We start from the raw sequence: 23,898 nt of genomic DNA, 5'->3' as shown, positions 1-23,898 counted from the left end.
ACCAGAGTGCATATTGTATTGTACAGCGTGTAAGGATTCGCGATTCTCGGTTCGCCAAATTTACATTTTTGCAATTGCATTTTCTGATCCCCGCCTCTGATTTATTCCCTACCCCCTGGGCGACATCCCGTGCCTGAGGCTTAAAGGGTGAAAGTGAGGATTATAAATTGTAAGCTGCTTTCGCTTTTCTTTCTTTCTTTTTTTATTATTTGCGGTTCTATTTACACCCAGGGGGGTGGGGATAGGGGGTTGCTTACATATAAAAAATGTGCCAGACACGCGACCCTCGAAATCCCAACTATATCCCTATAATACTTTCGCTCTATCCCTGTCTAGTCTCTGTCTCTTTCTCTCTAAATGCTGTCTTCCGTCTCCCGTTGTTTGCAATTTTAATTCAAATTTCATATTTCAAATTTCCCAATTGTATTTTGTTTAATTAGAAGTTTGCAATTTTTTGTTGCAAGTCAAGCAGATGATTGACCTAAATTATCGTTGATCGAAGCACAACAAAGGATTAGGTCTTTAACGGGAAAGGGAAACGTTTTGGGATGTACGATTTTAGAGTAATCGAAGCTAGACAGAGGCACAGTGAGAGTTGCGGTTCCAAGAGTGGCAGGTTTGCGAGTAACTGGTTTCAGCTTAACAGTTTTAGAATCATAGGGAAACCATTTCTAAAAAAATGCTTTAGCTGATATTTTCAAAGTAAGGCAACGGTATTCAAAGTTTTGAAGCAGCTGCCTATAAATTATAGTATGGTACAGTTTGAGAACAGCTACAGGTTGAACGTCACATGAAATTGTGCTTGCTTCGGGTTATGACTTCCAAACTTGTCAACTCGGAAAGGTTACAGTATGAAACGCTTCACAGTTTGAGAGTATAAACGGTTTGACATGATGTTTAGAGTTGAAAATAGCTACAGTTGGACATGCGCTGGTAATGAATGAATCATATTTTTTGTTAACCATTTTTATCGCTTCATTGCACACTGTTGCAGCTTTCTCCTCATGCATATTGCATAATCGTTACCGCTCACTGCATGCAAAACTGTCAATCAACTCTCTCACTTGAGCGCACACACTGCAGCCTCTCCCGCAAAACCGCCCCATGGCGGTACATCAGGCCAAACCCCCGCCCAAAACGTTGCTACATTAGTAATTTCTTCCAATTCACAAAATCGTCCACTTTTCGCCATTCCCTGCACAGCCCCCTGATATTATTTCACTTTCCTTGACTAACCCGTGTCATTCACATCTTTATGGAACATAATAAACGTATTTTTCATATTTCATAGAGCAAATAACCCTCATTTTTGACAGAGAGAGTTGGCAAAAGTTACACCAGCTACGAGTAGCCGCAGCCAACCCAAAAGCCCACCCTCGCGCAGTAACAGTTACAGTGGCAGAACTTTGGATGAAATCATTCATTCCATGAGCGACGCGTCGCCACTCGGGCGGCTCGCTTTTGTAGTTGTTTTTGTTTTTTGTTGTTTGCTCCAGCGCATAGGGATATCATTACCATACACCACCATGCTTATACCACTGCGAGACACGACATCGTCTCGTGTGTCTTGACGACACAGCGACAACAATATTGCACGCGACTAGCAGTTGTCGATTCCTTATTGCGAATGGATGCGAATGGGGGGATACACTCGAGGTAGTGTTGGTGGCAGCGGATGGGTTTCAAATTGTACGAAGAAATGGGAGTTGTGAGTAGCAAAATAGGTTTGCTATGCGTTTCAGTATGTTTCTATGCAGTAAAAAATTGTTACCCATGAGAAGTTCACAAATTCAAAGTGGTCCCAAATCTGTGAACCGCACTGTGTTACTTCCTCTTGTTTTGCTTTCTCCTTCATCAGCATACGTCCAGCCAAACAGGCATCCGCATACATACGCACATATGCAGTATGCATTCTTCCACACATATGCAGATACAGACAGATACAGCCTTGCATTGTATCGAGTATATGTGCGAGAGTCAGCATTTCGTCGTTTCTCCTCCCGCTCTCCGTTATCCAGCAAACTGTTGTATTCCTCTTCCTCTACATCCCTGCATCTTGCTGCTGCTGCTGCTTCGTTTTTTTGCTTTCCTGTTTCCTCTGCATACATTTTCACAACAAATCATAAAAAGTGGCCATGATGGCGAGACGCCAGCGGCGGGGCAGGAGGCAGACAACCTCCCACCATCCAACCATTGTAGCAAGCATCGAACAACCCAACCACCCACCATACAATGCACAAAGCAACGAGGACGCCGCCGTTGTCCTCGTCGTTGCCAGGACGTTCTCGAAGCCAGTTGTTTGTCGACTGGCGTCGCGTGCGGGCGGCTTTTTTCCGATTGCTCCTCCTGTGACAACGACAAGGAAACGGACAGGACCCGAATGGAGTTGAACAGAGTTACATAAATTATTCATCCGCATACTAAGGCTGGGTTCGGTGGCCAGGTGAAAAGCTTTTAATGCATAATTAATTGATCCGTTTCGAATTGAATTGAATTGAATCGAAGGCCAGTCAATCAATAGGAAAAAACGTTTCCTTTGGCTGGTAACGGGGAATCCTGCGCAGAAACAGAAGGAGAAGTAGAACCAAAAAACAGAAGCAGAAACAGAAACAGAAACAGAAACAGAGGCAGAGGCAGTCAGAACTGTTTACATGCTGCATAAAAGTTCATTATCCTTCGAAACTCCGACAGTACGATTGTGTGCGAGAGTGTGTGTGCCTGTTTTTGTGTGTGTGCGTGGAGAGGCATACGAAAATCATTAAAAAGTTTAACACACGTCTGGCGAGAGGAACAGCAGAGAAGGCAGGAGGAGGAGCAGGAGCAGGGCATTCAAGTGCTTCATTAGCGACTTTTTCAAGTGTGTGTGTTGAGTCCTGCACAGCCAGAGCCAGAGCCCGAGACTCCTCACAGACCGAGTCTCAGGCCTATAAGAAAAGGAGACCCGCCGAGAGGTTAGCAGCCCGCCTGGTTATGGTGGTTATGGTTATGGGTCCATTGTTTTGCGCGCTTCCGCCAGACGCCGCACTTTGTTTACTCCTCGCTCTGGCTCCCCCGAGAAGCCCGCAAAGTCAAGGACTCGCAGCGTCCCAAAGCGTTGTTTTCGCAGCGCTCACTCTCTCCTTTTGTTGTCAGATTCCAGCTATACCTGGCCATAAACCCTTTCTCATGCAAACATTTCCCTTGGACATTCTCCTTACAGTTCGCTGGCTGGGTGGATGCGGTAATCTTTGTGTTCAGCCTGGAGAACGAGGGCAGCTTCAATACAGTCTACAATTACTACACGAAAATGGCGCATTTTCGGAACGGACAGGACATACCCATGATATTGGTGGGGACGCAAGGTAAGTCGATTCTCTCTCATTACTGGGGCTTCCCTACTTATGCCCTGCCTGTCTTTCCCACCTTTGCAGACTCCATCAGTGATCGCAATCCGCGTGTGATTGACGACACCCGCGCCAGAAAGTTGGCCAGCGACCTGAAACGCTGCTCCTACTACGAGACCTGCGCTACATACGGCCTGAACGTGGAGCGCGTCTTTCAAGACGGTAAGTGACTTCCACACAGAAGAGTCTCCTACAGAAATAAACATTCCCTCGTTCCGCACAGCCTGCCAGAAGATTCTGTCGCAGCGTCTGCCGCTGCCGCCGTCAGTGCAGCCGCCCAGGCCAACAACGCCACAAGGAAGTCGCCTCGGACTGGCGCCTTACCAGGCGCCCACCAACGGACAGCACGGCCCACACAGCCAACATGGGCAACACCATGGAATGCACGGACAACGGGGACAGCAGCAGCTGCCACTGCGAATGAGCGCGGACTTTGCACAGGCGGAGCAGAAGCTGTGGTCCCTGCAGGCGAGCAGCTCGTCCTCGGCTTCCTGCACGACAGTGGCCACCAACGAGAACAACAACATAACCAAATACAATCCTGGAGCGGCAGCGGCCAGCTCATTGCAGGGCGACTGTTCGCAGGTGCAGCTGCGAGATCCACGCGACCTGGCACCGCCGCCCGGAAAGGAGCTGCCGACGCCTACCTCGACGCCCACGACGAGCCGTAAGAGCCGGCGACGCTCGAACCTGTTCATCCCCTCCTCCTCGAAGAAGGCCGACAAGGACAAGGAGCCGAAAGGCAGCGAGCTGGGCAGCGGACGCTCCATTCCCATCAAGCAGGGCTATCTCTACAAGCGCTCCAGCAAGTCCCTCAACAAGGAGTGGAAGAAGAAGTACGTGACGCTGTGCGACGACGGCCGGCTCACGTACCACCCATCACTGCACGACTACATGGACGACGTGCATGGCAAGGAGATTCCGCTGCAGTACGTGACAGTAAAGGTGCCGGGCCAGAAGCCGCGCGGCTCCAAGTCCATCATCACAAACAGTGCGCTGACCAGCTCGCTCCTGGCCAATGGTCAGAGGGCCCAAAACACTCTCAGCGACGGCATTGGCTGCCTCACACTGGCCAAGGACAATCAGCGCAAGCTGAGCGAGAAGCTCTCCCTGCTGGGCGCTGGTTCGGGTGTTGCAACCGGCGGCACCGAGCCCCTCAAGTCGAACAGCTCACAGCAGACGAGCGGGGACGAGGGCATTGCCATGTCCAACTCGAACTCGCAGACTTTTATTGCTGGAGAGGCGGCGGCAACGGCCAGCAAGCTGGAGGCCCAGACGCCGAATGTGAAGAAGCGTCACCGCCGCATGAAGAGCAGCAGCGTGAAGGCGAGCGAGGCCGACGACAACGATGGCTACGAGTTCTACATCGTCTCGTTGGACTCCAAGCAGTGGCACTTCGAGGCAGCCAATTCGGAGGAGCGCGACGAATGGGTGGCCGCCGTCGAGCAGGAGATATTCAAGAGCCTGCAAAGCATTGAGAGCAGCAAGACCAAGCAGGCGACCAGCACAGATCTGGCTGCCATGTTGGCCATACGTCAGCGAGTGCCGGGCAATGGCCACTGCGTCGACTGTGGAGCACCAAGTAAGTGCCAGCTACAGCCACAGCTCTCATCTGTGCCGACACTCACCCTTTGCTTCTTTATCTTTCTCATTGCAGATCCCGAATGGGCCAGCCTCAATCTTGGCGTACTTATGTGCATCGAGTGCTCGGGCATTCATCGCAATCTTGGCTCGCACATATCCAAGGTGCGCTCCCTGGGCTTGGACGACTGGCCGTAAGTTATTAATCTAATCTAAACCTCTCTGCATTGTTTCTTAACATTATATTTGTCTTCCAATAGATCACCTCATCTCAGTGTTATGCTTTCCATTGGAAACAGCCTGGCCAACTCCGTTTGGGAGTCGACCACCAGGCAACGGGCAAAGCCAACGACGCAGGCCAGTCGCGAGGAGAAGGAGCGATGGATACGCAGCAAGTACGAGGCCAAAGAATTTCTTTCACCCCTCGGCAGTGGTTCTTCGGCGCACCCAAGTCCCAGCCCGGGACAGCAGCTGATTGAGGCTGTGATACGCGCCGACATCAAGTCGATTGTTTCCATACTGGCCAATTGCCCAGCGGAGGTGACCAACGCCAATGTGAGCGCCCGGGATGTGCGCACTCCGTTGCTCCTGGCCTGTGCCATAGGCAACCTGGCCATTGCACAGCTTCTGATCTGGGTAAGTTACCTGAAAGAGTATACAAAATCCATTAACTAACTAAAGGTTGTTCGTTTTTTCCTTTTGCAGTACGGTGCCAACATTAAGCACACGGATCATGAGGGTCGCACGTGCCTGGCCTATGCCCGGGCTGCCCAATCGCTGGCTACGGCCAAGTCGATGAAGGCCGCAGCAGCTGCGCAAGCGGGCACAACCGTTCCCGCTCCTGCTCCACCTGCCAACGGCGGAATTCCGGCTCCACAATACAATGTCGAGGACACGACGGCACTGGTGGAGCTGTTGGAGGGACTAGGCTGCCCCGAGGCGGCTCCACTGACCGCCAGCGGCACGTTGCCGCGAAGACGCGACACCCTGGGCACGCCGTACGAGAAGTCCGTGTCGGGTGTTATCTAAAATAGTTAAATTTACAATAAGCTAAACCCGAATGTTTGTTGTACGAGGATGAGGATGTAATGGAATTAGTTGAAATTCGAGAGGAACTGAATGTATAGAGATTAGAGCATAGGTTTTTAGGAATGTTGTGCAAATGTAAATGTTTTATTATTATTATTATAATTATAATTAATATTATTATTATTTTGGCAAGCGTTGAATGGAAGTTTTTAGTTCGTTTAGTTCCTAAGTCGTCCCACAAAGCCTGTACAGTCGTCTTGTTGTAATCTCAAGTTTATAATTTATTATTTTCGTATTACGTTCTGCTATTATTACATCTTTTATTATGATTATTATTGTTTTATCGTGTGCAGGTTTTTTTTATTAAGGTCGTTTGCAAAACAACTAATTATGTAGTAATATTATTATTTTTTAACCGATTTCATAAAGACTTCAGAGACATCCATACACTATACACATAAAAACAAACATACACACCTCCAACAATAGCAACAGTAGTAGGAGTTGTTAATGAACAATTTACGTATAAACAAAATGAATCTAAGATTAAAGCCAAAAACAAACTTATGCTATACAATATACACCACACACAAAAATATATATATAAACATATAATACGAGTGTTTGTACACTCATAGTTGAAATTGCTTGATAATCGGTTAACACAAATCAACACGCCTAAACCTAAACATGTACTACTTATGTAGCTTATGCTAAAACAAATCCACAAACAAGACACAAAATTCTTTGCCATGATAAATCCAAGTAAAAACTTCTATTGAAAGCACGTTTAACGGATTGTACTATCTGGACAACAAATTAAACTGAAAGTATTTGAAACCAATTATACAAAATAGTTATAAATCAAAAAATATTCTATATATATATATATATATAAATGTATATGTATATTTATATATGTATATGTATATTACTATATGTATACACCCTCGATTTATTGTGAACGCTATTTGTACGAGCTACAAACCACAAAACGTGACAAACTCAATTTAATTGGAAGGAAAAGCAGCACACAAAACACACAAAAAATCAACAAAAGAACAAGAAAACCCATTAAATAAAAATGTATTAAAAATTTTAAAAACTTGCTTGCATTTTCTTTGTACTAAAAACACAGTTTTCTTCTGTTTGTTCCATGGCAGCTTAAACAGCTTTTCATAGTAGTAGAATCTGCAAATAAAGATTTGTTACATTCATATATATTTCTATACTAAAGATTCTATAGCTGTCAAAACCATAAAAGAGGGTAATCCATCCATAAGATATGCGTATTGGCGCCTTTAAAATAGGTAAAGGTAATTGTTTCAAACATTTTTAAATGCCACGAAAGCTAAAGCTAAATGAAATGGAGATACAATTTATTAACGGCTGTTAGATGGTAGGAAAGCTTTCTGGACGAGCACGATTTCAATGCGCTTTCAAATTGATAGTTCCTGAGACATATGACATTTCTCACAGCTTTTGTTTAAATGTTTTTTCTGTCTTAGCGGTAGAAAAATGTAGCCTCAAATTATTCTCAGTATTTAAGAAATCCAAACAAATGGTTTGGTTGGCCACAAGATGAGTGTAGAATTCAGCAATTTGCAGGAAGACTGAAACATCGCGATCTTTATCAGCAATATCAATAGGTATATGACACTAGCATGGTAGTTTTTCCCCATTATATGTACATTTGTACATGCATAAGTAATACCAGTAAATTGAATAGCCCAAGAAGCCGATTAAAATAACATAGACAAATTTGCGCCTGGGTGCTTTATTTAATTGAACAAAATTTAACAAGCTTTCAATATTTAGGGAAAATTGTAAATGATGTGGAATTTAGTGTACATATTAACGCGAGTCGCCTCCACGTTTGTGGAAATTACAATGTGTCCGGTTCGAAAATTGAACTTTAGTTGGGGGTTTGCATTATAATGTAAACTGTAATTATAACATCAGTTTCACGCGGACTGTATGAAGGTGTTAAGCGTGCAATTTAAATTTACTCATACTGTGAAATTGAAAATGAAACACAACTGCATGAGGGGCGAAGCAAGTGTCAGAAATGAATCGGTTGAGACGAAGATATTGGTGGACCATGCCGTGTGGTATATGAAGCAACAATCCGATCGGCTGTCATCCTTATCGTATTCATTCATTCCACTTGGACTCATCAGGATCATCTCCTTCTGGTCCGAGAACCGTCTGAGGCACTCGCCTGCTCTAAGGTTAATTTTTTAATATTGCTCTTTTTGTTTGTTTTTTTTTTTTTCATTTTATATGGGTTTTCCAGTGTTTTGATTGCCGTTTTTCCGTTTAACTGAGCCTGGTCGTCGTCATCATTGTTGCCATTGAGTCGAAAGTGAACGCTTTTTGATTGGTATTTTAGTTTTTGTTTTGTCTAAACACAACAAGCAAATTCCACGCAATGCTGCTGCTGCTGCTGCTGCTTGGGCGTGGGCTGGGGCAGGGATCCTGTTCCCGCTGATGGTAAACAGATTCAGTTTTGAATGGGGTCACAGCCGCAACGTAGGCTGCAGCAGCGATTGCTGATTTTGTTTTGCCGCGGCCCGCTGGCCACGGATTTCGTTAACTTTGGAGCTCCATGTCGATTTTGTGGTTGTACAGAGAGAGAACACGCTCGCACCCTTTGCTTGCAGTGCATCTGATCTGCAGTTGCCTTTGTCTTTGCCGCCTTAGCGCCCGCTACCGATACCGCTACGCTCAGACCCCTTCATTTTTTGTTGGCCTTAAACTTGGAGTAGAAGCTCTGAATCTGTGCATAGCGAGCCGGTATGGAGTCGAGTATTCCGGTATAGCTAAAGTTCTGCTGCTGGCGATTCTTCTCATGCAGATTATCTCCCGACAAGTATGTGACAACGTTCTTCTGCAGCTCACTGACATGCGGATCGGCATGGTTGGCCACAAGATGATTGCAGAACTGTGCAATCTGCAGGAAGACCGAAGCATCGCGATCTGTACAAAGAATTTAAATGAAATTATAGGCACTGCCCACATTTAATCCATTACTTACCCATCTTCCGCGAGATCTTAAGCAATGATAGCGGTTGGCTTTCGTTGTCGCGCTGGGCGCGCAGGTGACGGTTGCCATGCTTGAATTCCTGCTCCAGCCAACGGATGACATGGCGCACATTCTCGCTGCGCTTTTTTAAATCGTCCAACTCGTTGAGTACTGATATGGGGGAATGGAACACACAATGACTTCGACCACTCCACTATTCCACTTTCGAGTGCACTCACCTGCATTCGGTATTAGGACAATGCACTTCTTGGTCCTCACCAACGACTTGACAATGCCATTGTATTCGGTCAACGCCTTGGAATCGACCACAACAAATGGGGACATCACCACATGGGGAGGACTGTCTCGCAGCTCCTCCTCGAGTTTCCCCACTTCGTTTTGCAGCCAGAGTTTGCCCATTAGCTCGCACTTCTTCGACTTTGCCTCAGAGCGCTCCTCATCTGCTCCCGAGCTGGACTGAACATTGAGTTTCTCAATGACACTGTTTGTGGTGGTGGAGGCGGATGTGCCTCCTGCCATTGATGTGCCAGTGGCACTGGTGATGACTGCAGCTGCCTTCTCGGCATTTCGATTACGTAGGTAACCCTTGCGCGGCATCTTGCGGCACTCCTCAACGGTGTCCTTCTCTTCGTTGCTTGTGTAGCTCTTGCGGACAATGCCGTTCTTGCGGTCCGAGTAGCGACGAGTGCGTCCCTCGTTACGCTTGCGAGTGGTCTTCGGAGCAGTGCGACGCTCTCGGCGCCGCGATCCACCACCTTTTTTCTCCTCTCGCTGTTTCTTCTTCTGGTTCTCGGTGAAACGTCGCGTCTTCACACAGAATCTGTAGTTGAACTTTTTCTGCTTGCAAATGAAGAAGCCAAAGTCGACCATTTTGAAGATGCGCAGAATGGACTCCTCCTGTGGCGTCACGCGCTCCCTAATGATTGTCTCCCAGTCCAAGGTCATCTGGGTGCTCTGGAAGATATCGAAGTTCTTGAAGGTAAAGTCCTCGCTCAGCGGAACATTGGCCCGCACATCGAAGAGCTCAACGAGGGCCTCCCGCACATTCGAGGTGGTCAAGAGCTCTCTCTCGAAGTAAACCTTTCTGGTGAAGACATCAATATTGCAGTAGTTCAGCAGCTTCATGATCTTGTGGACAAACTCAGGGTTCGAGTGGTAGCAACCAATGAGTATCTCCGGATTAACGCGCAGCCAATCGAAGAGCATCTTCAGGGCTCTAATGGTCGGCTCATTGTGCAGACACTCAATGATAATGTTCGGATTGATCTTTGTGTACTTGTTGCGATAGATGAGCTTCTTTGGTGGCTCCGAGAGGCTTACGGGTGGTTCAGGTTCTGGCTCTCTTTCGCTATCATTCGCCACAGTCTGCTTTTGGCACTCTACCTCCATCGCTACCTCCACAGGTTTCGCCTGCTCCTCGGCGCTCTTGAAGTTCAGCTGCAGAACTTCGAAGCTGTGCAACAACTCTTCTGAGTCTGCTTCCTGGGAATTGGGCCGACGCTCCAGCTCGGGGTATATAATTTTCTCCTCCTCAATGACCACATCCTCGTTGTCCAAATCGTTGGCTATCAAATCGTTGCCGCAGCATTCGCCTGCAGACCTGCGCCCTTTCTTGCTGTAAGATGCTGCTGTGGGAGAATTGGAGTATTAGTTGGGTCTCGACCGAAGAAGATTAAGAGCTCACCTGTCTCATATGGATCCTCGGCACACGGTTCACCCGGGTCGGCTGCATCTATGTCGCTAAAGTCAGTGTCAAAGTTGGAGCTGAGGTCTGTATAGTCCTCCTCGTCGCTGTAAAAGTCCGTGTCCATGTCGCTCTCAGTGTCGTAGCAGGAGCTATCGTCCGACTGGGCCATCTTGCGACGACGTCGTCGCAGGCGCATGCCACGCCGCTTGCTCTTGCAGGAGAGGGGCGTCTTCAGATCGCTCTCCTTGGCCTCGTCACTGGAGCGAGTCGAGATGGGCTCAACGTTCTTCTCGCCATCGCCCGTCTCCTGTGTCTTTGCATCGTCAACGGAGCGCTGACTGTCGCGCGAATCGGAGCTGAAATCCTTGAGGGAGTGGGGTCGGGGCATCAGCTTCTTGTCCTTGCGCTCGCATTCCCCAACAGCGGCCAGCCAGTTCTTGTATTCGTTGCGGGACTTGCGGACCAGCGTGTCAAACTCCTCGAATCGCTTCTCGTAGTCCGCCTGGAACTGTTCGTTGTCCGCCGAGCGGGCCAGAATCGTCTGCTCAATGCTGACAATGCAGGCGTCCATCAGATCCGAGCAGGCGGCCACCAGAAAGGCATGCAAAGAGTATACCTTGGGCGAGTTGATCATCTTGAGCTTGGAAAGGCAGAAGAACAAAATCGAAATGATCTTGTAAATGCTCGGCTCCGGCATGCGCAGCTGCTGCGAGCACAGAATCTTGCGCAGATCAATCAGCACACAGTGACAGAGGGCATTAAAGTCGGGCACCTCTTTGTCGAAGAAGAAAATATCCACAATCAGATAGAATCGGGCGAAGAAGTCCTCAATGTTGAAGTCGAGCTTGTTTGGGTCCATTTGCTCCAAGTACTCGGTGTGCTTGGCGAAGAGCTTATTCAGATTGTTCTCGCTCAGCTCGAAGGGTATGATGCAGACCAGCGAGTACAGGTAATGGTAGGTGGAGTCCAGATCGTAGTTCTGACCGTAGTACAGAGTGCCGAGCTGGTTTTGGGCCATGCCGATGGCCGGGTTAAGCTTAAATGCCTCTAGGTAGTACTTGGCCACCTGTTCCTTGCTGATGCTCAGCTTACTGTCGATGCGAAAGTCAAGAAAATAGCGATGAAGGTCGCCCAGGCTCAGCAACGATGAGTGAATGGTGTCCAGGGCAAAGGACACAGCCTCCAGACTCTTGTCCACGGCTTGTGTGCAGGAGTTCGTCGACTCCTTGGGCTCCCCTATCATGTCGCTGATGTAGCCATCGCTTATGATGGAGAAGTCGATGAGATACTTCAGATCCAAGTCATAGATCTCCTCCATCTTGGAGGACAAACGTTTGTAGTTGAAAATTCCCGCGCAGAGAAAGCGCTCCAGCTTCTGCATATTCTCCTGCGCAGTGGCTGCGTCCACGCCTTGCTTGTGCCAGTTCTTCTTGACGAATGCTATGAACTCATAATATCCGCGTCGCCACATCACCTCTCGGATTTTCTTGCCCACCGATTGGTAATCCTTGAAAATGATTTGCTTGCACAGGTTTACCAGCAGCGAGCGCTTCTCCTCGATCTCGTGCTGGAACAGTTGCTCCACGCTTTGCACATTTTTCTTCGCCTCATCCAGTTGCTTCGAGGCAGTGTACAGCGATCTATGCAGAGCAACCACATTACTTTCGGTTAACTCTCTGGTACGAGTAAAAATAACTTACTTGTACAAATCCTTCACCTCCTGGGTAAGCAGGGCGGCACCGTTGCCATTGCCGTTGCCGCAGTGCCCGTTGCTGTTGAACGCAGGCTCTAGGCAGCGGCTGCGTGTGGTTCCCGCCTCTATGGCGCACTCGCTGGAGGCGTTCGAGCCGCCAGAGCTAAGTGTCGCCTCCATATCGGACCAACGAAAATTCTGCGGAAGAAAGCGAGTGCAATATTTTAGTTCTGCGCACACGTGACGTGACCACAAAATACACAAATTTTCTCTGCGACAACTATTCTAGCGTGTGAGCGTACAAAATGTGCGTATCCGTGTATGGTTCGGTCTTTTTTCCATCTGTTTCTCGAAATTCCCCCGTATTCTCTTTTTTTGCTGACGAATTGTTGTTCAAATGAAATTTCTTTTTACGTTTGTTTGTTGTTGTTTTTTTGCGTCAAATGATGACGCACACACATACACGCGCAGCTTCGTTGATGGTGTTTTATTGAATAATCAATTAAACACGGTGTTGCTTGCTTTTCTTGGGCTGCTGGTCGCTGCTGCTTTTGCTTCTGCTGCACTGGTATTTCAGAGGTGACGAAATAGTCCATGCACCACCCACCTGCGTGCATTCAGGTAGTCGATAAGCTGTTTACCTGCATGATCTGCATTACCTTTTATCAGTTTTGGGTTGTTTTATGAGCGCGTATCTGTAATTTTGCTTTTCTTTGTGTTTGGTGATATTAATCGCACGACGATGAATCCGCATTGACCAGGTACTCAGTGTTGCCAATTTAGCTTTTTTCTAACTAGATCTAGCGTTTACAATATCCAAGTGCGGAATAAATTGTAGAATAGCGGGTTTGGGGAATTATAGATTGCGAGATTATGCTGTTAAAAGAACGATTTTATTTTTGAGCTTCGTTTTTTTAGCTTCCATCAAAATTGTCTGGATATTTCCAGCTCTTTTCAAAGATAATTTAGCTTTTTTATGACCCAAAGAGTTGGCAGCACTGTAGGTACTTCAGTTCGATTATGGGCTGTCGATATTTTCTTGAAAAGGGTATGTTCGTTGTGTTGCTGTCGATGTTTGTTGATGTGTGTTGTTATCGATGATTGTTAATGAGGGCGGGCAATTTAAACAAAATTAGGCTTAGGTAAAGTGATTGTGTGTAAGAGTTAAACAAATTGTATAATGCATTGCGATATCATTTCATGGATTCATGTGTAAGTGTAGGTGTAAGTGCAAGGCACATAAGGCTGGTGGCCTAGTTTCCAGCGGAAAGCCTACAATGACAATGACTTTGCTTTAGACTGACATGCTTTTAACCTTTTCGTATATGTACTTTTTTATGTACTATCGATCTAGATTCTAGATATGTACATTCTCGGTATCTGTACATTTTCTGCAGCTGCCTGGGGTGACGTTTCGCTTGTTGAACTTTCACATCTATATATTGTATAGTTTGTAACGTCTCTCAGGAAATACTTGGTGTTGGCAAACGCATGTTTTACTAATCGATGCCATATTGTACGTATGTACATATATCGATAAGTGCGCGCGATTTTCAAATGTTCCATATATGAATTTGAATACAACAAATAATTATTTCGAAAAAAGCTACACTCACGTAACAAACTTGGTTCCAAGAAAAATTGACTTAGGTTTTTTTTATTGTCGTCCGTTCTAAGTGGCAGGTGTGTGGGTGAGCAACAAAAATTAATATTTCAAACAATTTTATAGCAAGGCTTTGAAGTTCCAATCAGTTAAGGGTAAGCCGGATTTTAGAAAGTGAGAAAGGAAAGGAAAATTGTTGTGTATTCGGCATGTGAAAAAGGCCAGAACTAGTCGGATAAATAACCTAGCGAAAACCATAAAAAGAGAGCAAAAAATTCCAAACTAGGCTTCCACAACTTTGAAGTAGCCAGAATGAAGACCAATTGTTCCCATGGCAGAGCTGCCTGTTTGCGGTGAAAAAACAGTCAGAAAGTGTGGAGTGGAAAGAGCTTAAATATTCTTCAAGAAAGAGATTAGAATAACTGCAGTGGAAAGTAGCTGGAGCTGTGCTGAGAGCTTATAAAGCTTACCTTAGATAAGCCAAGTTGCTTTCAGCTTTGGTGTGCGCGAGCCCCTCAGTTTGTCGACCCATCTGTACCTCCTGCACTGACAAACGCATTAGCTGGAACCACCCGCTAAAATGTTTCACGAACTAATCCGCTGCGTCAACAGATAAGTGAAATATCGAAAGTACATTCGACACGCCCAAGTAATAATTGCCATCAGCAGGCCAAAGTGCCAAAAATGATTTAGGGTTATTTTTTATTCTGTTCAAATTACAAATTATCACCTTGGCTTGCTTTTGCTTCTCTCTTTTTTATATCCTCCTTCGATATTTGCTAATTAGGGGGCCAGCGAAGAAATGTGTCAGGCATATTAATGAGCCGCGCGGCAGTTGAAACTGAAACTGAGACTGAGACTGAGGCTGAGCTTCGTATCTCCCGAGAGAATCGCGGCTTGGGTGCGCTGCGCTCACATTTAGAATAAGTAATGCTCGCTCATACAAATTTACATCTGTATCTATCTTTATGTTTCTCTCTGAGACGGCCGGTCGGTTGATTGGCTTCGGTCACGTCGTTCAGCGACGCATGCGATGCGCTTCGATCGGCTCGGACTGGGCTTAAGTTTATAATGGTTCGGCCGGCCGATTAAGATAGCCAGCCGTTCGTGGCGAGGCTATAAAACCGACGCAATGTCATCCAAACATTTTCATTTTGAGTTCGTTTGCGGGCTGGTCAAGTTCAGTTTGGTTTCGGCGGCACTCGTTTGGCACATCACGAACACGCTCAGAACGTAAGTTTCTCTTATTCAATTGGGCATTCGCCCTTGCAAATAGTGATCAAAATTGTGGCCAATTAATTGAATTACGATGGTAATATGGTGATTAATTAGTTGATAATTACTTGCTCAAGTTATTGGGCTTCGTTTGATGGTATTTCTACCATAAATTCCCATTTCCACTACTCATAATCTAGATCCAATCTTATCTGGATCAGCCAATACACGGCTCGTACAATATTTACTAAAAGTCATGATCATAAATCCAAGAATACCTCACACACTTTTGCAGTAGTTAGACCCCTTATCGGGCCTATTTATGATATTTTCTTTGGATCGTTCGTATGTTGGTTTAGGGCTCTTTCCCATCGTAGCCCTGCAGAAAGGGCAATGCAGTCTGTGTATTTGTTATAGATTATAGAGTCATCGGTTCTTCCTTTGTAGTTTACTCCACTTTAGAGCGGAAAATTACACGCCTCGCCCAGAAACTCATATTAAAAGCTGTGAAGCGAAACGAATTATAATACATCAGTTGTACGAAAAGTTTACTTTAGAACTTCACCGCCAATTGCTTTCATAATTTCACACTAATTTCATTTCTTTTGTCGGGCGTAAATTGATTTTGTAACTGAAACTAATCTACTATCAATTGCGATTTGCTATCGCGGTGATATTTGCCAAGCGAATTGCTCATTTGAAGTAGCGTAGAGAATCTGTTCCACTCAGGAATTGTACATTATATACACAGTAGAGAGAGTACACAAACATGTACACATGTTGACCCCAGAGGCACTTTAATTAATTACGGGGAAAGACATTGCCGCTCAGACACTCTGACGATTCGTACAGCTGGGTTCTGTGATCGTACGTCACCTCTGGAATCGATTATAATCTAAGCTAATAACAAAATGTTGACTTAATTTGTATAGGCGAGCGCTTTGTAGGACAAAATGAAAGTGTTTCTGGTGGCCCTACTGGCTACGTTGGCGGTGAGTTTGAAAATCACAACATATGGAATTATTCTTTAAGTTCATGATATCTTGTTAGCTCACCCAAGCCCTGGTGAAGGAAGAGATACAGGCCAAGGAGTATTTGGAGAATTTAAACAAGGAGCTGGCCAAGCGCACCAATGTGGAGACAGAGGCCGCCTGGGCCTATGCCTCCGACCTCACCGATGAGAACGAAAAGAAAAAAAATGAAATCTCTGCGGAGTTGGCAAAATTCATGAAGGAGGTGTCCAGCGACATACAGAAGTTCCAGTGGCGCAGCTACCAATCGGAGGATATCAAGAGACAGTTCAAGTCGCTGTCCAAGCTGGGATATGCCGCCCTGCCCGAGGCGGAGTACGCCGATTTCCTGCAAACGATTTCCGCCATGGAGTCAAACTTTGCCAAGGTAAAGGTGTGCGACTACAAGGACAAGACGAAGTGTGATCTGGCCCTGGATCCAGATATAGAGGAGATCATAAGCAAGAGCCGCGATCACGAGGAGCTCAAGTACTATTGGCGCGAGTTCTACGACAAGGCAGGCACGGCCGTGCGACCCAATTTCGAGCGCTACGTGGAGCTGAACACCAAGGCTGCAAAACTGAATAGTGAGTGAAATGAGTTTCGGGAATCCCTTTCACAATTGTTCCCTTTCCCCCTCAGACTTCACCTCTGGTGCCGAGCTCTGGCTGGACGAGTACGAGGACGCCACCTTCGAAAAGCAACTGGATGACATATTCGCCGAGATCCGTCCGCTCTATGAGCAGATCCATGGCTACGTGCGCTATCGCCTGAGGAAGTATTATGGCAACGAGGTGGTCTCTGAGAACGGACCCATTCCCATGCATCTGCTGGGTAACATGTGGGCACAGCAATGGTCCGAGATTGCCGACATTGTGTCTCCCTTCCCCGAGAAGCCACTGGTCGATGTCAGCGAAGAGATGGAGAAGCAAGGGTTCACCGCCCTCAAAATGTTCCAAATGGGCGATGACTTTTTCACCTCCATGAACCTCACCAAGCTGCCGCAGTAAGTTGAAGATTTTCCATGATTTTCGATCCAAATCAATGACAATCCTTTCCCCCCATAGGGATTTCTGGGACAAGTCGATTATTGAGAAGCCAACGGATGGTCGCGACTTGATCTGCCATGCCAGTGCGTGGGACTTTTACCTCCAGGATGATGTTCGCATCAAGCAGTGCACCCGCGTCACCCAGGACCAGCTCTTCACCGTCCACCATGAGCTGGGACACATTCAGTATTTCCTGCAGTATCAACATCTGCCCTTCATCTATCGCACCGGGGCTAATCCTGGCTTCCATGAAGCCGTTGGGGATGTGCTCTCCCTGTCCGTGTCGACGCCCAAGCATCTGGAGAAGATCGGACTGCTGTCGAATTATGTGCGCGACGATGAGGCCCGCATAAACCAGCTCTTCCTCACCGCTCTGGATAAGATCGTGTTCCTGCCGTTCGCCTTCACCATGGACAAGTATCGTTGGGCGCTGTTCCGCGGTGAGGTCGAGAAGGCCAACTGGAACTGTGAGTTCTGGAAGCTGCGTGAACAGTACTCCGGCATCGAGCCTCCAGTGGTGCGCAGCGAGAAGGACTTTGATCCTCCGGCCAAATATCACGTCTCTGCGGATGTCGAATATCTGAGGTACTTGGTCTCCTTCATCATTCAGTTCCAGTTCTACAAGTCCGCCTGCATCAAGGCTGGTCAATACGATGCCAACAATCCGGAGTTGCCACTGGACAACTGTGACATCTACGGCAGTGCAGCAGCAGGCGCAGCCTTCCAGTGAGTTTCTGCATCCAAAATAAGTTTGTTTTCCATTGTGACAATCTTTGGTTCACTCCACAGCAACATGCTCTCTCTGGGTGCCTCGAAACCCTGGCCCGATGCACTGGAGGCCTTTAACGGGGAGCGCGTCATGACTGGCAAGGCCATTGCCGAATACTTTGAGCCTCTACGCGTCTGGCTGGAGGCTGAGAATATCAAGAACAGTGTGCACATTGGCTGGACTGCTTCAGATAGTAAGTTATATATTACAGGTTCCAGCAGTTCCGAACTAATTAATTTTCTTGAATTTCAGAATGTGTGGCCTCTTAATTTGTTCTCACACAGTTCATTGCTCAATAAAGTTTCTAATTGCTTGACCAGTTTGAAATTAATTACACAAACGAGTTCTTGAGAGTTGTACAAATATTTAAGGTGTATATATCGCTTGGGTTGGGCATGATATTTGCCTAAAATGTAATTGCAATTTCCTCTAACTAGCCCAGAGAGTGTCATACCCGCTTTGAGAGTATGCTCCACTTGATTACAATTACAAATTGGCCACTGGGTGCTCAGGCAAGCAGCTGTTTTAGCTTCTGGCCATGGCTTCTGTCGTTGGCCTCCGTTCGTCAGTTTCTATAGAGCGCTTCGCCTGCGCAGAACGTCTGGAAAGGTGTGCAAAAGATTCGGATACGAGACGGGAATTTAAATGAGTTGCGAAAGTGAATTTGTAAGAGTAGAAAGTGTGTGAGTTATGTGGAAGTTGCTGCTGGTTTGGGTGAGTTCAAGCGCTGAAATTTCTGCCTCAAAATGCTTGAACCTCTTCCATTTAGGCCATTTGTGGCTTTGTCCAGGCTGTTGCCTCTCCTGATCCTACTTTGGCTGACTTCCTGGCCGCTGCCAATCAGCAACTAGCCGCCATCTATGATCAGTCGGTCTTGGCACAGTTGCAGAGCGAGTTGCGCGGACCCAACGATGTTGTGGCGCTCCTCGAGTTAGAAATAGCCGACGAAAAACTGTTGAACTACGTGAAAACCTTGACACGCCGGGCGGCAAAGTTCAAGCGCTTGCAGCTGGGAGATGCCAGCCAGAAGAGGCAACTGGCAAGGATGCCACAGCTGGGCTACGAGGCCTTGAATGCCATGGAGCTAAGCCAAGTCTATGCGATGGCCTCCAGCATGGGCGACAGCTACCGCAATGTCAAACTTTGCGCTTATAAGCAGCCAGGGAATTGCACTCTACGGCTGATACCAGAGGTTCAGGCAATTGTTCAGCAGAGCCGTGACCTGGATGAGATCGAGTATTACTGGTTTGAGTGGCGCCAGCGCACGGGATTGGCCACCCGGGGTCCGTTTGTGGCCTTTATGGAGCTGTATAAGAAGACCGCCCAGGTCAATGGATATCCTCGTGCCGAGGATTATTGGTTCCGATCGCTGGAGAAGAGTGGAACGCAGAGCTTGGCATTGCTGGATAGACTGATGGCTGGGCTGAGGCCGTTATTCCTTCAGTTTCACGCTCATGTCAGGGGTTCCTTGAGAAAGATGCACGGAGAACGGCTGGTGCCCCGGGGCAAACCCTATCCACAGCATCTGGCTGAGGTTTTCATAGGAAACGCCTTTAGACGGGTGCGTGCCGAGTGGTATGTGGACTTACCCTCACCCGAAACGGGGCTGGCAAATATTACCCAGGATCTGCATCGTCGCGGCTTAAGCACCACTCAGCGAGTGTTCTGGAATGTGGCTGAGTACTTTAGGGGTCTTGGTCTGCCACTGCTGGAAAGGTAATGCCACTACCACAGATTATGCTGTAACAAAATATTCCTCTAAGCTCTCTGATATGTTCCAGCGACCTTTGGACAAATGCTCAGTCCGTGGCTGCAGACGATGACGATCGTTGCTGGCACAAGGTCTGGCGGTATTACACACTGCCCAGAACCAACTTAACCTACTGTCCTTTGAATGACGAGGAGCGTTTCTTCAATATGTTTGAGGCTCAGAGTGATCTTTACTATTATCGAGCAGCCTCCGGCCAGCCAACCCTGTTACGGGATGAACCTTTTCCCAACTTCAGCGATGCCATTGGCAAGTGCTTCTCCTTGGCAGCCAGCTCTCCTCGCTACCTCCAGAAGTTGGGCCTGCTGCAGGAGGGTAAGTGGCTCGAGCTGCCCGCTCGACTCAACCGTTTGTATGTGCAGGGCCTGCGCGTGGTCTTTCTGCTTCCCGTCTTCTATGTCCTCGATCGCTACCGCGTGGAGGTGCTCAGTGGACACATCAGAGCGGACGACAATGAGGCCTACTGGCGACTGACGGAACACTATACGGGAGCGGCAGCCCCTCGAAAGCGGACCAACGAACAATTTGATGTCCCTGCCAAGATGCTCATGGAAGTGGATGATCAGTATTTCAGGTTGAATCCCCATGTGGACAATCTAGCTGATCTAATCTTAAACATTCTTCCATTTCAGCAATATCTTGAGCATCGTTTTGCAGTTCCAGCTGCTCAAACATTACTGCACAAAGACGCAGCAGTTTGAAAAGGATAACCCGAGGAAGGCTTTGGATCTCTGCGATCTCTCTGACCAGCGCCAGATCGGTGCCAGTCTGCAGCGAGCCATTTCATTGGGCTCATCCGTGCCCTACAGCGGTGTGCTACAGGAGATGGCTGGTGAGCCTGAAGTCAATATTGATGGGTTGTTGACCTACTTCAAGCCGCTACACGATTGGTTGGTGCAGCAGAATCAGCTCAAAGGTCTGGATGTGGGTTGGGCATATGATGGTTGGTCTTAATATTTTGTGCACCTGGTAAACGGGAACTTCCATCTCCGCCTGAAAGTATGCCCATTATTGTATAGTACAATTCATGGCAAATCATGTAAATGTAGATAAGGGCATGTCACAAGATTTTCAAATATCAAATTGTAAGAAAAACGAATGTTGGAAGAAGATTGGCTGAATATGAACAAAGGTGAATGTGAGTCCTCGAACTATCTAATCAATCGAATAACTAATTTTAATTCAAATTGGATCAGCTCTGCAGAAACCGAATCTAATCTTAAGTTCAAAATCTAGGAGAAGGAATCATAAAAAGTTTTATTAGAAGTCAGAACTTGCCTTGCTTTCTTTTTAGAATCACATTTATACTCAAAATCCAAATGAAATTTCCAAGGGGAGTTCCAGGGAAAACAAAAATTCCAAATTAAATGCCTTGCCGTGGCAGCCCAATAGCAAAACCCAATGCTTACCGACGGCGTCTTCTCGTGTCAGTTCGAGGTATATGGCAGGGTCCAAGGTGTTTATTTTCATGATGAAGGCCAAGACCCTGGGACTTCGGGGCTGGTGCATGAACACGGCAAAAGGCACCGTCAGGGGCTACATGGAGGGGCGGCGCCACGAGATCGACGTGATGAAGGAGTGGCTGAAAACTACTGGCAGTCCCGGATCGAGTGTCGAGAGGGCGAAGTTCAGTAGGAAACGGGAGAGGGAAGGCTATGATTTTCCCAATTTCCAAGTCAGATGCGATGGCTATGAAAAGCCGCCAATTCAAATGAAGAATCCGATCGCAAAATCTGGAATTTCTCGGTAAATATTCGCACATAGAGCACAGCATTGTCTAGGAGAGATACCGGAATGAATCTAAAACAAAGGCGAAACACGGGCGTGGAACTATAATTAAAATGCACTTGATTATGATGACTGTCGGAGGCTCTTCGCTCGACAGCAACTCATTAGAGCCGAGCAAATAACTATAGTTAAGAAATAAAAATAAAAGATTCAACTGCAGGTACGAGCTTGGAGTGCGTCATTCTAAGCGCTCTTCCAATTGCCGGGCGTATTGAGTTACACTAATTATTCATTCGTGTAAATTCATTATTTATAGACAGTTGACAGCCAATCAGCTTTACTATTTTCCCACGGTTCCGACTGGTCCAGTATTTTTGTAAGATCTGGCATAGACGCGGAGTTGGCAGATGAAACATGCCTGACCTTGACTCTTAATTAGCTTTTTTCCACCAAAAAAGTGACTACGTTCCAGGTAAGAATATATAATTCTGAGCAGCCAACCACATCATAAATCTGGCTAATATTTATGAGCTCATATCCGCGACAGATAGACTTTGCAGATCCCAATCTAATTACAGGCTGAATCATATGTGTCTCCACTCTGTATGCCACTGGGATAGCAATCAATCAGCGTGCCAACTCATTACCTGGCCAGTCATGAAGCCCCAGTTATCACCTCTATGGACTCTATGGCTCTCTCCTCGTATCTCATCTACATGTTTCCTGGGCTGCCTTTGTGCATCTTCTGTGAGTCAGAAGTTTGTTTACAAATCGCTGGGTCAAGAGTGACTGAAAATATTCCGCATTCCCAAGCAAACTTTATGCATATATAAGTCAGAATAATAATAATAATTCAATTACATTTGAATAGCTCTGTAATTTAATTCTGTAAGCTTTAAAATAGAATCTGGACCGACTTTAGCCATAAAATACAAAAAGGGACTTATTATTTGGAGTTTAATGGATGTCTTGGTAATCGCCAAGCGCATCAGCTCTAGCATACAAAAATACATGCTACACTTTTTCCACCTATCGCTGGGTCAAGAGCGACAATCACAAAATTCCAAAAACGCGGGTGGCGCTGCCTTGTGTAACGCATGCGCAACATCAGCACCAGCCACCAGCCACCAGCCAACAGTTGAGGCAACAAAATTTGCCTCGCTCTTCGGGTCACTGATTTGCATGCAGGGGAAGATTAGTGCTAACTTTGATGGGGGTGACTTACTCATGTTGTCCAGCGTTGCTCAATGTGGGTCTCAGCTGCAGTTAGCTTATTTAGCACAGATAACCCAGCGACTCACGTTGAGTGACTTTGTGCACTTGTCGCCAGCAGCAACAGCAACAGCAGCGGCAACCCACTCAATTTGTATGTACTTTCTCACAGTCTCTCTCATGAGTACTAGTATTATGCGGTTAAGCTTCGCTTTTCGACTGATAAGTGCCCTCACCCTCCCTCCAACATGCATGCAAAAAACACACACAGGCACGCATACAGGTGCCTCATTGTTGTTCCCAAGCTTATGGATGATTTGATGGTACGTGTAGTGGTTGGGGGTGCTGTCCCAGTGCTAATTGCGATTATCTCACACGAAAATATATACATATAGAAACATCTGACGACAGCGCCGGCAGCGACGCTAACTGCAGCTGGGACTGCGCTCAAATTTGAATTCATTTTCGAGTTGGAAAAAAAAAGTAGCAAAGTAATTTCGAATAATATTCTTACCGTGTCTATTCAGTAGAGTTTTAGACGCGTTCCCTGACGTTACGAGGGTGGTACGAGTACGGTAAAAAAAAAAGAGATACCCGGATAAATCGGACGATTCCCGATCTAGTGCTCAGTGAAAGGGAGAGAAGAATTCTCATAAAAGCTTCTTCAAGAGTGAAAGTTATTTATTGTGTGTGTCGCACAGATCAGTGAAGTTCTCTGAGCTCCCACAGGCGTGGTCTTGGGAGTTGCAATTAAAGTAGTTAATTGTTTGTGAAAGAGATTTAATAAGTGAGCTGTCAGAGGCCGACCTTGGCAGTGTTAAATATAGATCTTAGGATAAGCATAATGTACGGCGTTTGTCTTTGTTTCTGGCTTTGCCTTGGCCTAGCCTGGGCCAGTCCACAACTCAATCTGCCTACACCTCAGCCGGAGATCTTCTACAATGGCTACACCCCAAATGTGGCCACAACGCCCGCCCAGCTGAGGGCAGATCGAAATCGCGACCAACGCTATGGGCCGCCCTATGCAGACGAAGGCGGCGGCGGCGGCGGCGGAGGCAGCGCGGGCAGCTCGGATGATGGATCTGATGACTTTAGGGTGTGTGTTTTTGTGTATTGGTTTAGCTC

At 46.8% G+C, this 23,898-nt stretch overlaps 6 protein-coding genes across 10 annotated transcripts in view; 5 read left to right on the top strand and 1 right to left on the bottom strand.

Moving 5' to 3' along the window:
• The window catches only part of LOC117584690 (centaurin-gamma-1A), a 53,855-nt gene extending 47,013 nt beyond the window's left edge, over positions 1-6,842 (top strand). The window contains exons 1-7 of one of the 3 annotated variants that reach the window (XM_034273724.1): positions 2,342-2,443; positions 3,200-3,341; positions 3,411-3,545; positions 3,607-4,965; positions 5,041-5,158; positions 5,225-5,600; positions 5,670-6,841. In XM_034273724.1, the coding sequence (XP_034129615.1) occupies positions 3,287-3,341; positions 3,411-3,545; positions 3,607-4,965; positions 5,041-5,158; positions 5,225-5,600; positions 5,670-5,993 (2,367 nt within the window). In that variant the 5' untranslated portion in view covers positions 2,342-2,443; positions 3,200-3,286 and the 3' untranslated portion in view covers positions 5,994-6,841. Of the gene's footprint in view, positions 1-2,341; positions 2,444-3,199; positions 3,342-3,410; positions 3,546-3,606; positions 4,966-5,040; positions 5,159-5,224; positions 5,601-5,669 lie in introns of those variants that run through there. The other 2 variants (XM_034273722.1, XM_034273723.1) reach the window with 2 other exon arrangements.
• A 912-nt stretch (positions 6,843-7,754) lies between these two features.
• Positions 7,755-13,174, bottom strand: LOC117584689 (protein SMG5). Of its 3 annotated transcripts, none has more exons than XM_034273720.1 (6): positions 13,079-13,174; positions 12,427-12,617; positions 10,724-12,366; positions 9,258-10,667; positions 9,031-9,189; positions 7,755-8,972 (listed from the first exon to the last, which is right to left on the bottom strand). In XM_034273720.1, the coding sequence occupies exons 2-6, from the start codon at positions 12,597-12,599 to the stop codon at positions 8,731-8,733; spliced, it is 3,627 nt and encodes a 1,208-aa protein (XP_034129611.1). In that variant the 5' UTR covers positions 12,600-12,617; positions 13,079-13,174; the 3' UTR covers positions 7,755-8,730. The 3 variants fall into 3 exon arrangements, with proteins under 3 accessions (XP_034129611.1, XP_034129610.1, XP_034129612.1); XM_034273719.1 differs by having other exon boundaries at positions 12,892-13,133; XM_034273721.1 differs by having other exon boundaries at positions 9,258-10,664; positions 12,892-13,133.
• Positions 13,175-15,160: 1,986 nt separating this feature from the next.
• On the top strand, positions 15,161-18,405 carry LOC117584344 (angiotensin-converting enzyme). Its single transcript, XM_034273176.1, has 7 exons — positions 15,161-15,255; positions 16,170-16,229; positions 16,288-16,834; positions 16,890-17,253; positions 17,315-18,022; positions 18,086-18,258; positions 18,318-18,405. The coding sequence occupies exons 2-7, from the start codon at positions 16,191-16,193 to the stop codon at positions 18,332-18,334; spliced, it is 1,848 nt and encodes a 615-aa protein (XP_034129067.1). The 5' UTR covers positions 15,161-15,255; positions 16,170-16,190; the 3' UTR covers positions 18,335-18,405.
• Positions 18,406-18,664: 259 nt separating this feature from the next.
• On the top strand, positions 18,665-21,031 carry LOC117584183 (angiotensin-converting enzyme). Its single transcript, XM_034272951.1, has 4 exons — positions 18,665-18,779; positions 18,835-19,781; positions 19,847-20,407; positions 20,466-21,031. The coding sequence occupies exons 1-4, from the start codon at positions 18,756-18,758 to the stop codon at positions 20,785-20,787; spliced, it is 1,854 nt and encodes a 617-aa protein (XP_034128842.1). The 5' UTR covers positions 18,665-18,755; the 3' UTR covers positions 20,788-21,031.
• Positions 21,032-21,143: 112 nt separating this feature from the next.
• LOC117584136 (acylphosphatase-1) lies at positions 21,144-21,779 on the top strand. The gene is given in 2 exon segments (XM_034272889.1): positions 21,144-21,299; positions 21,301-21,779. Coding segments are annotated over 2 exon segments (348 nt in total). The 5' UTR covers positions 21,144-21,234; the 3' UTR covers positions 21,584-21,779.
• A 1,529-nt stretch (positions 21,780-23,308) lies between these two features.
• Positions 23,309-23,898, top strand: part of LOC117583882 (angiotensin-converting enzyme) — a 41,027-nt gene continuing 40,437 nt past the window's right edge. The window contains exon 1 of the mRNA XM_034272535.1: positions 23,309-23,869. Coding sequence (XP_034128426.1) covers positions 23,618-23,869 — 252 coding nt within the window. The 5' untranslated portion in view covers positions 23,309-23,617. The remainder of the gene's footprint in view (positions 23,870-23,898) is intronic.

This window comes from Drosophila guanche, unplaced genomic scaffold (assembly GCF_900245975.1).
Source record: "Drosophila guanche unplaced genomic scaffold, DGUA_6, whole genome shotgun sequence".
NCBI lineage: Eukaryota > Metazoa > Arthropoda > Insecta > Diptera > Drosophilidae > Drosophila > Drosophila guanche.
Note: the sequence above shows the minus strand (reverse complement) of the source record. Positions and strands in the feature narration are given on the sequence as shown.

What these genes read in the sequence shown, in the direction of transcription:
- LOC117584689 (XM_034273720.1), bottom strand. Translation starts at nt 12,599, where the DNA reads ATGGAGGCGACACTTAGCTCTGGCGGCTCGAACGCCTCCAGCGAGTGC. An exon ending in CGAGGATCCATATGAGACAG is followed by an intron (nt 10,668 to 10,723) that starts GTGAGCTCTTAA and finishes ATTCTCCCACAG; the next exon opens with CAGCATCTTACAGCAAGAAA. An exon ending in TGTCCTAATACCGAATGCAG is followed by an intron (nt 9,190 to 9,257) that starts GTGAGTGCACTC and finishes CCCCCATATCAG; the next exon opens with TACTCAACGAGTTGGACGAT.
- LOC117584183 (XM_034272951.1), top strand. Translation starts at nt 18,756, where the DNA reads ATGTGGAAGTTGCTGCTGGTTTGG. An exon ending in GGTCTGCCACTGCTGGAAAG is followed by an intron (nt 19,782 to 19,846) that starts GTAATGCCACTA and finishes GATATGTTCCAG; the next exon opens with CGACCTTTGGACAAATGCTC. An exon ending in GTGGATGATCAGTATTTCAG is followed by an intron (nt 20,408 to 20,465) that starts GTTGAATCCCCA and finishes CTTCCATTTCAG; the next exon opens with CAATATCTTGAGCATCGTTT.
- LOC117584344 (XM_034273176.1), top strand. Translation starts at nt 16,191, where the DNA reads ATGAAAGTGTTTCTGGTGGCCCTACTGGCTACGTTGGCG. An exon ending in CCCTACTGGCTACGTTGGCG is followed by an intron (nt 16,230 to 16,287) that starts GTGAGTTTGAAA and finishes ATATCTTGTTAG; the next exon opens with CTCACCCAAGCCCTGGTGAA. An exon ending in CAAGGCTGCAAAACTGAATA is followed by an intron (nt 16,835 to 16,889) that starts GTGAGTGAAATG and finishes TTTCCCCCTCAG; the next exon opens with ACTTCACCTCTGGTGCCGAG.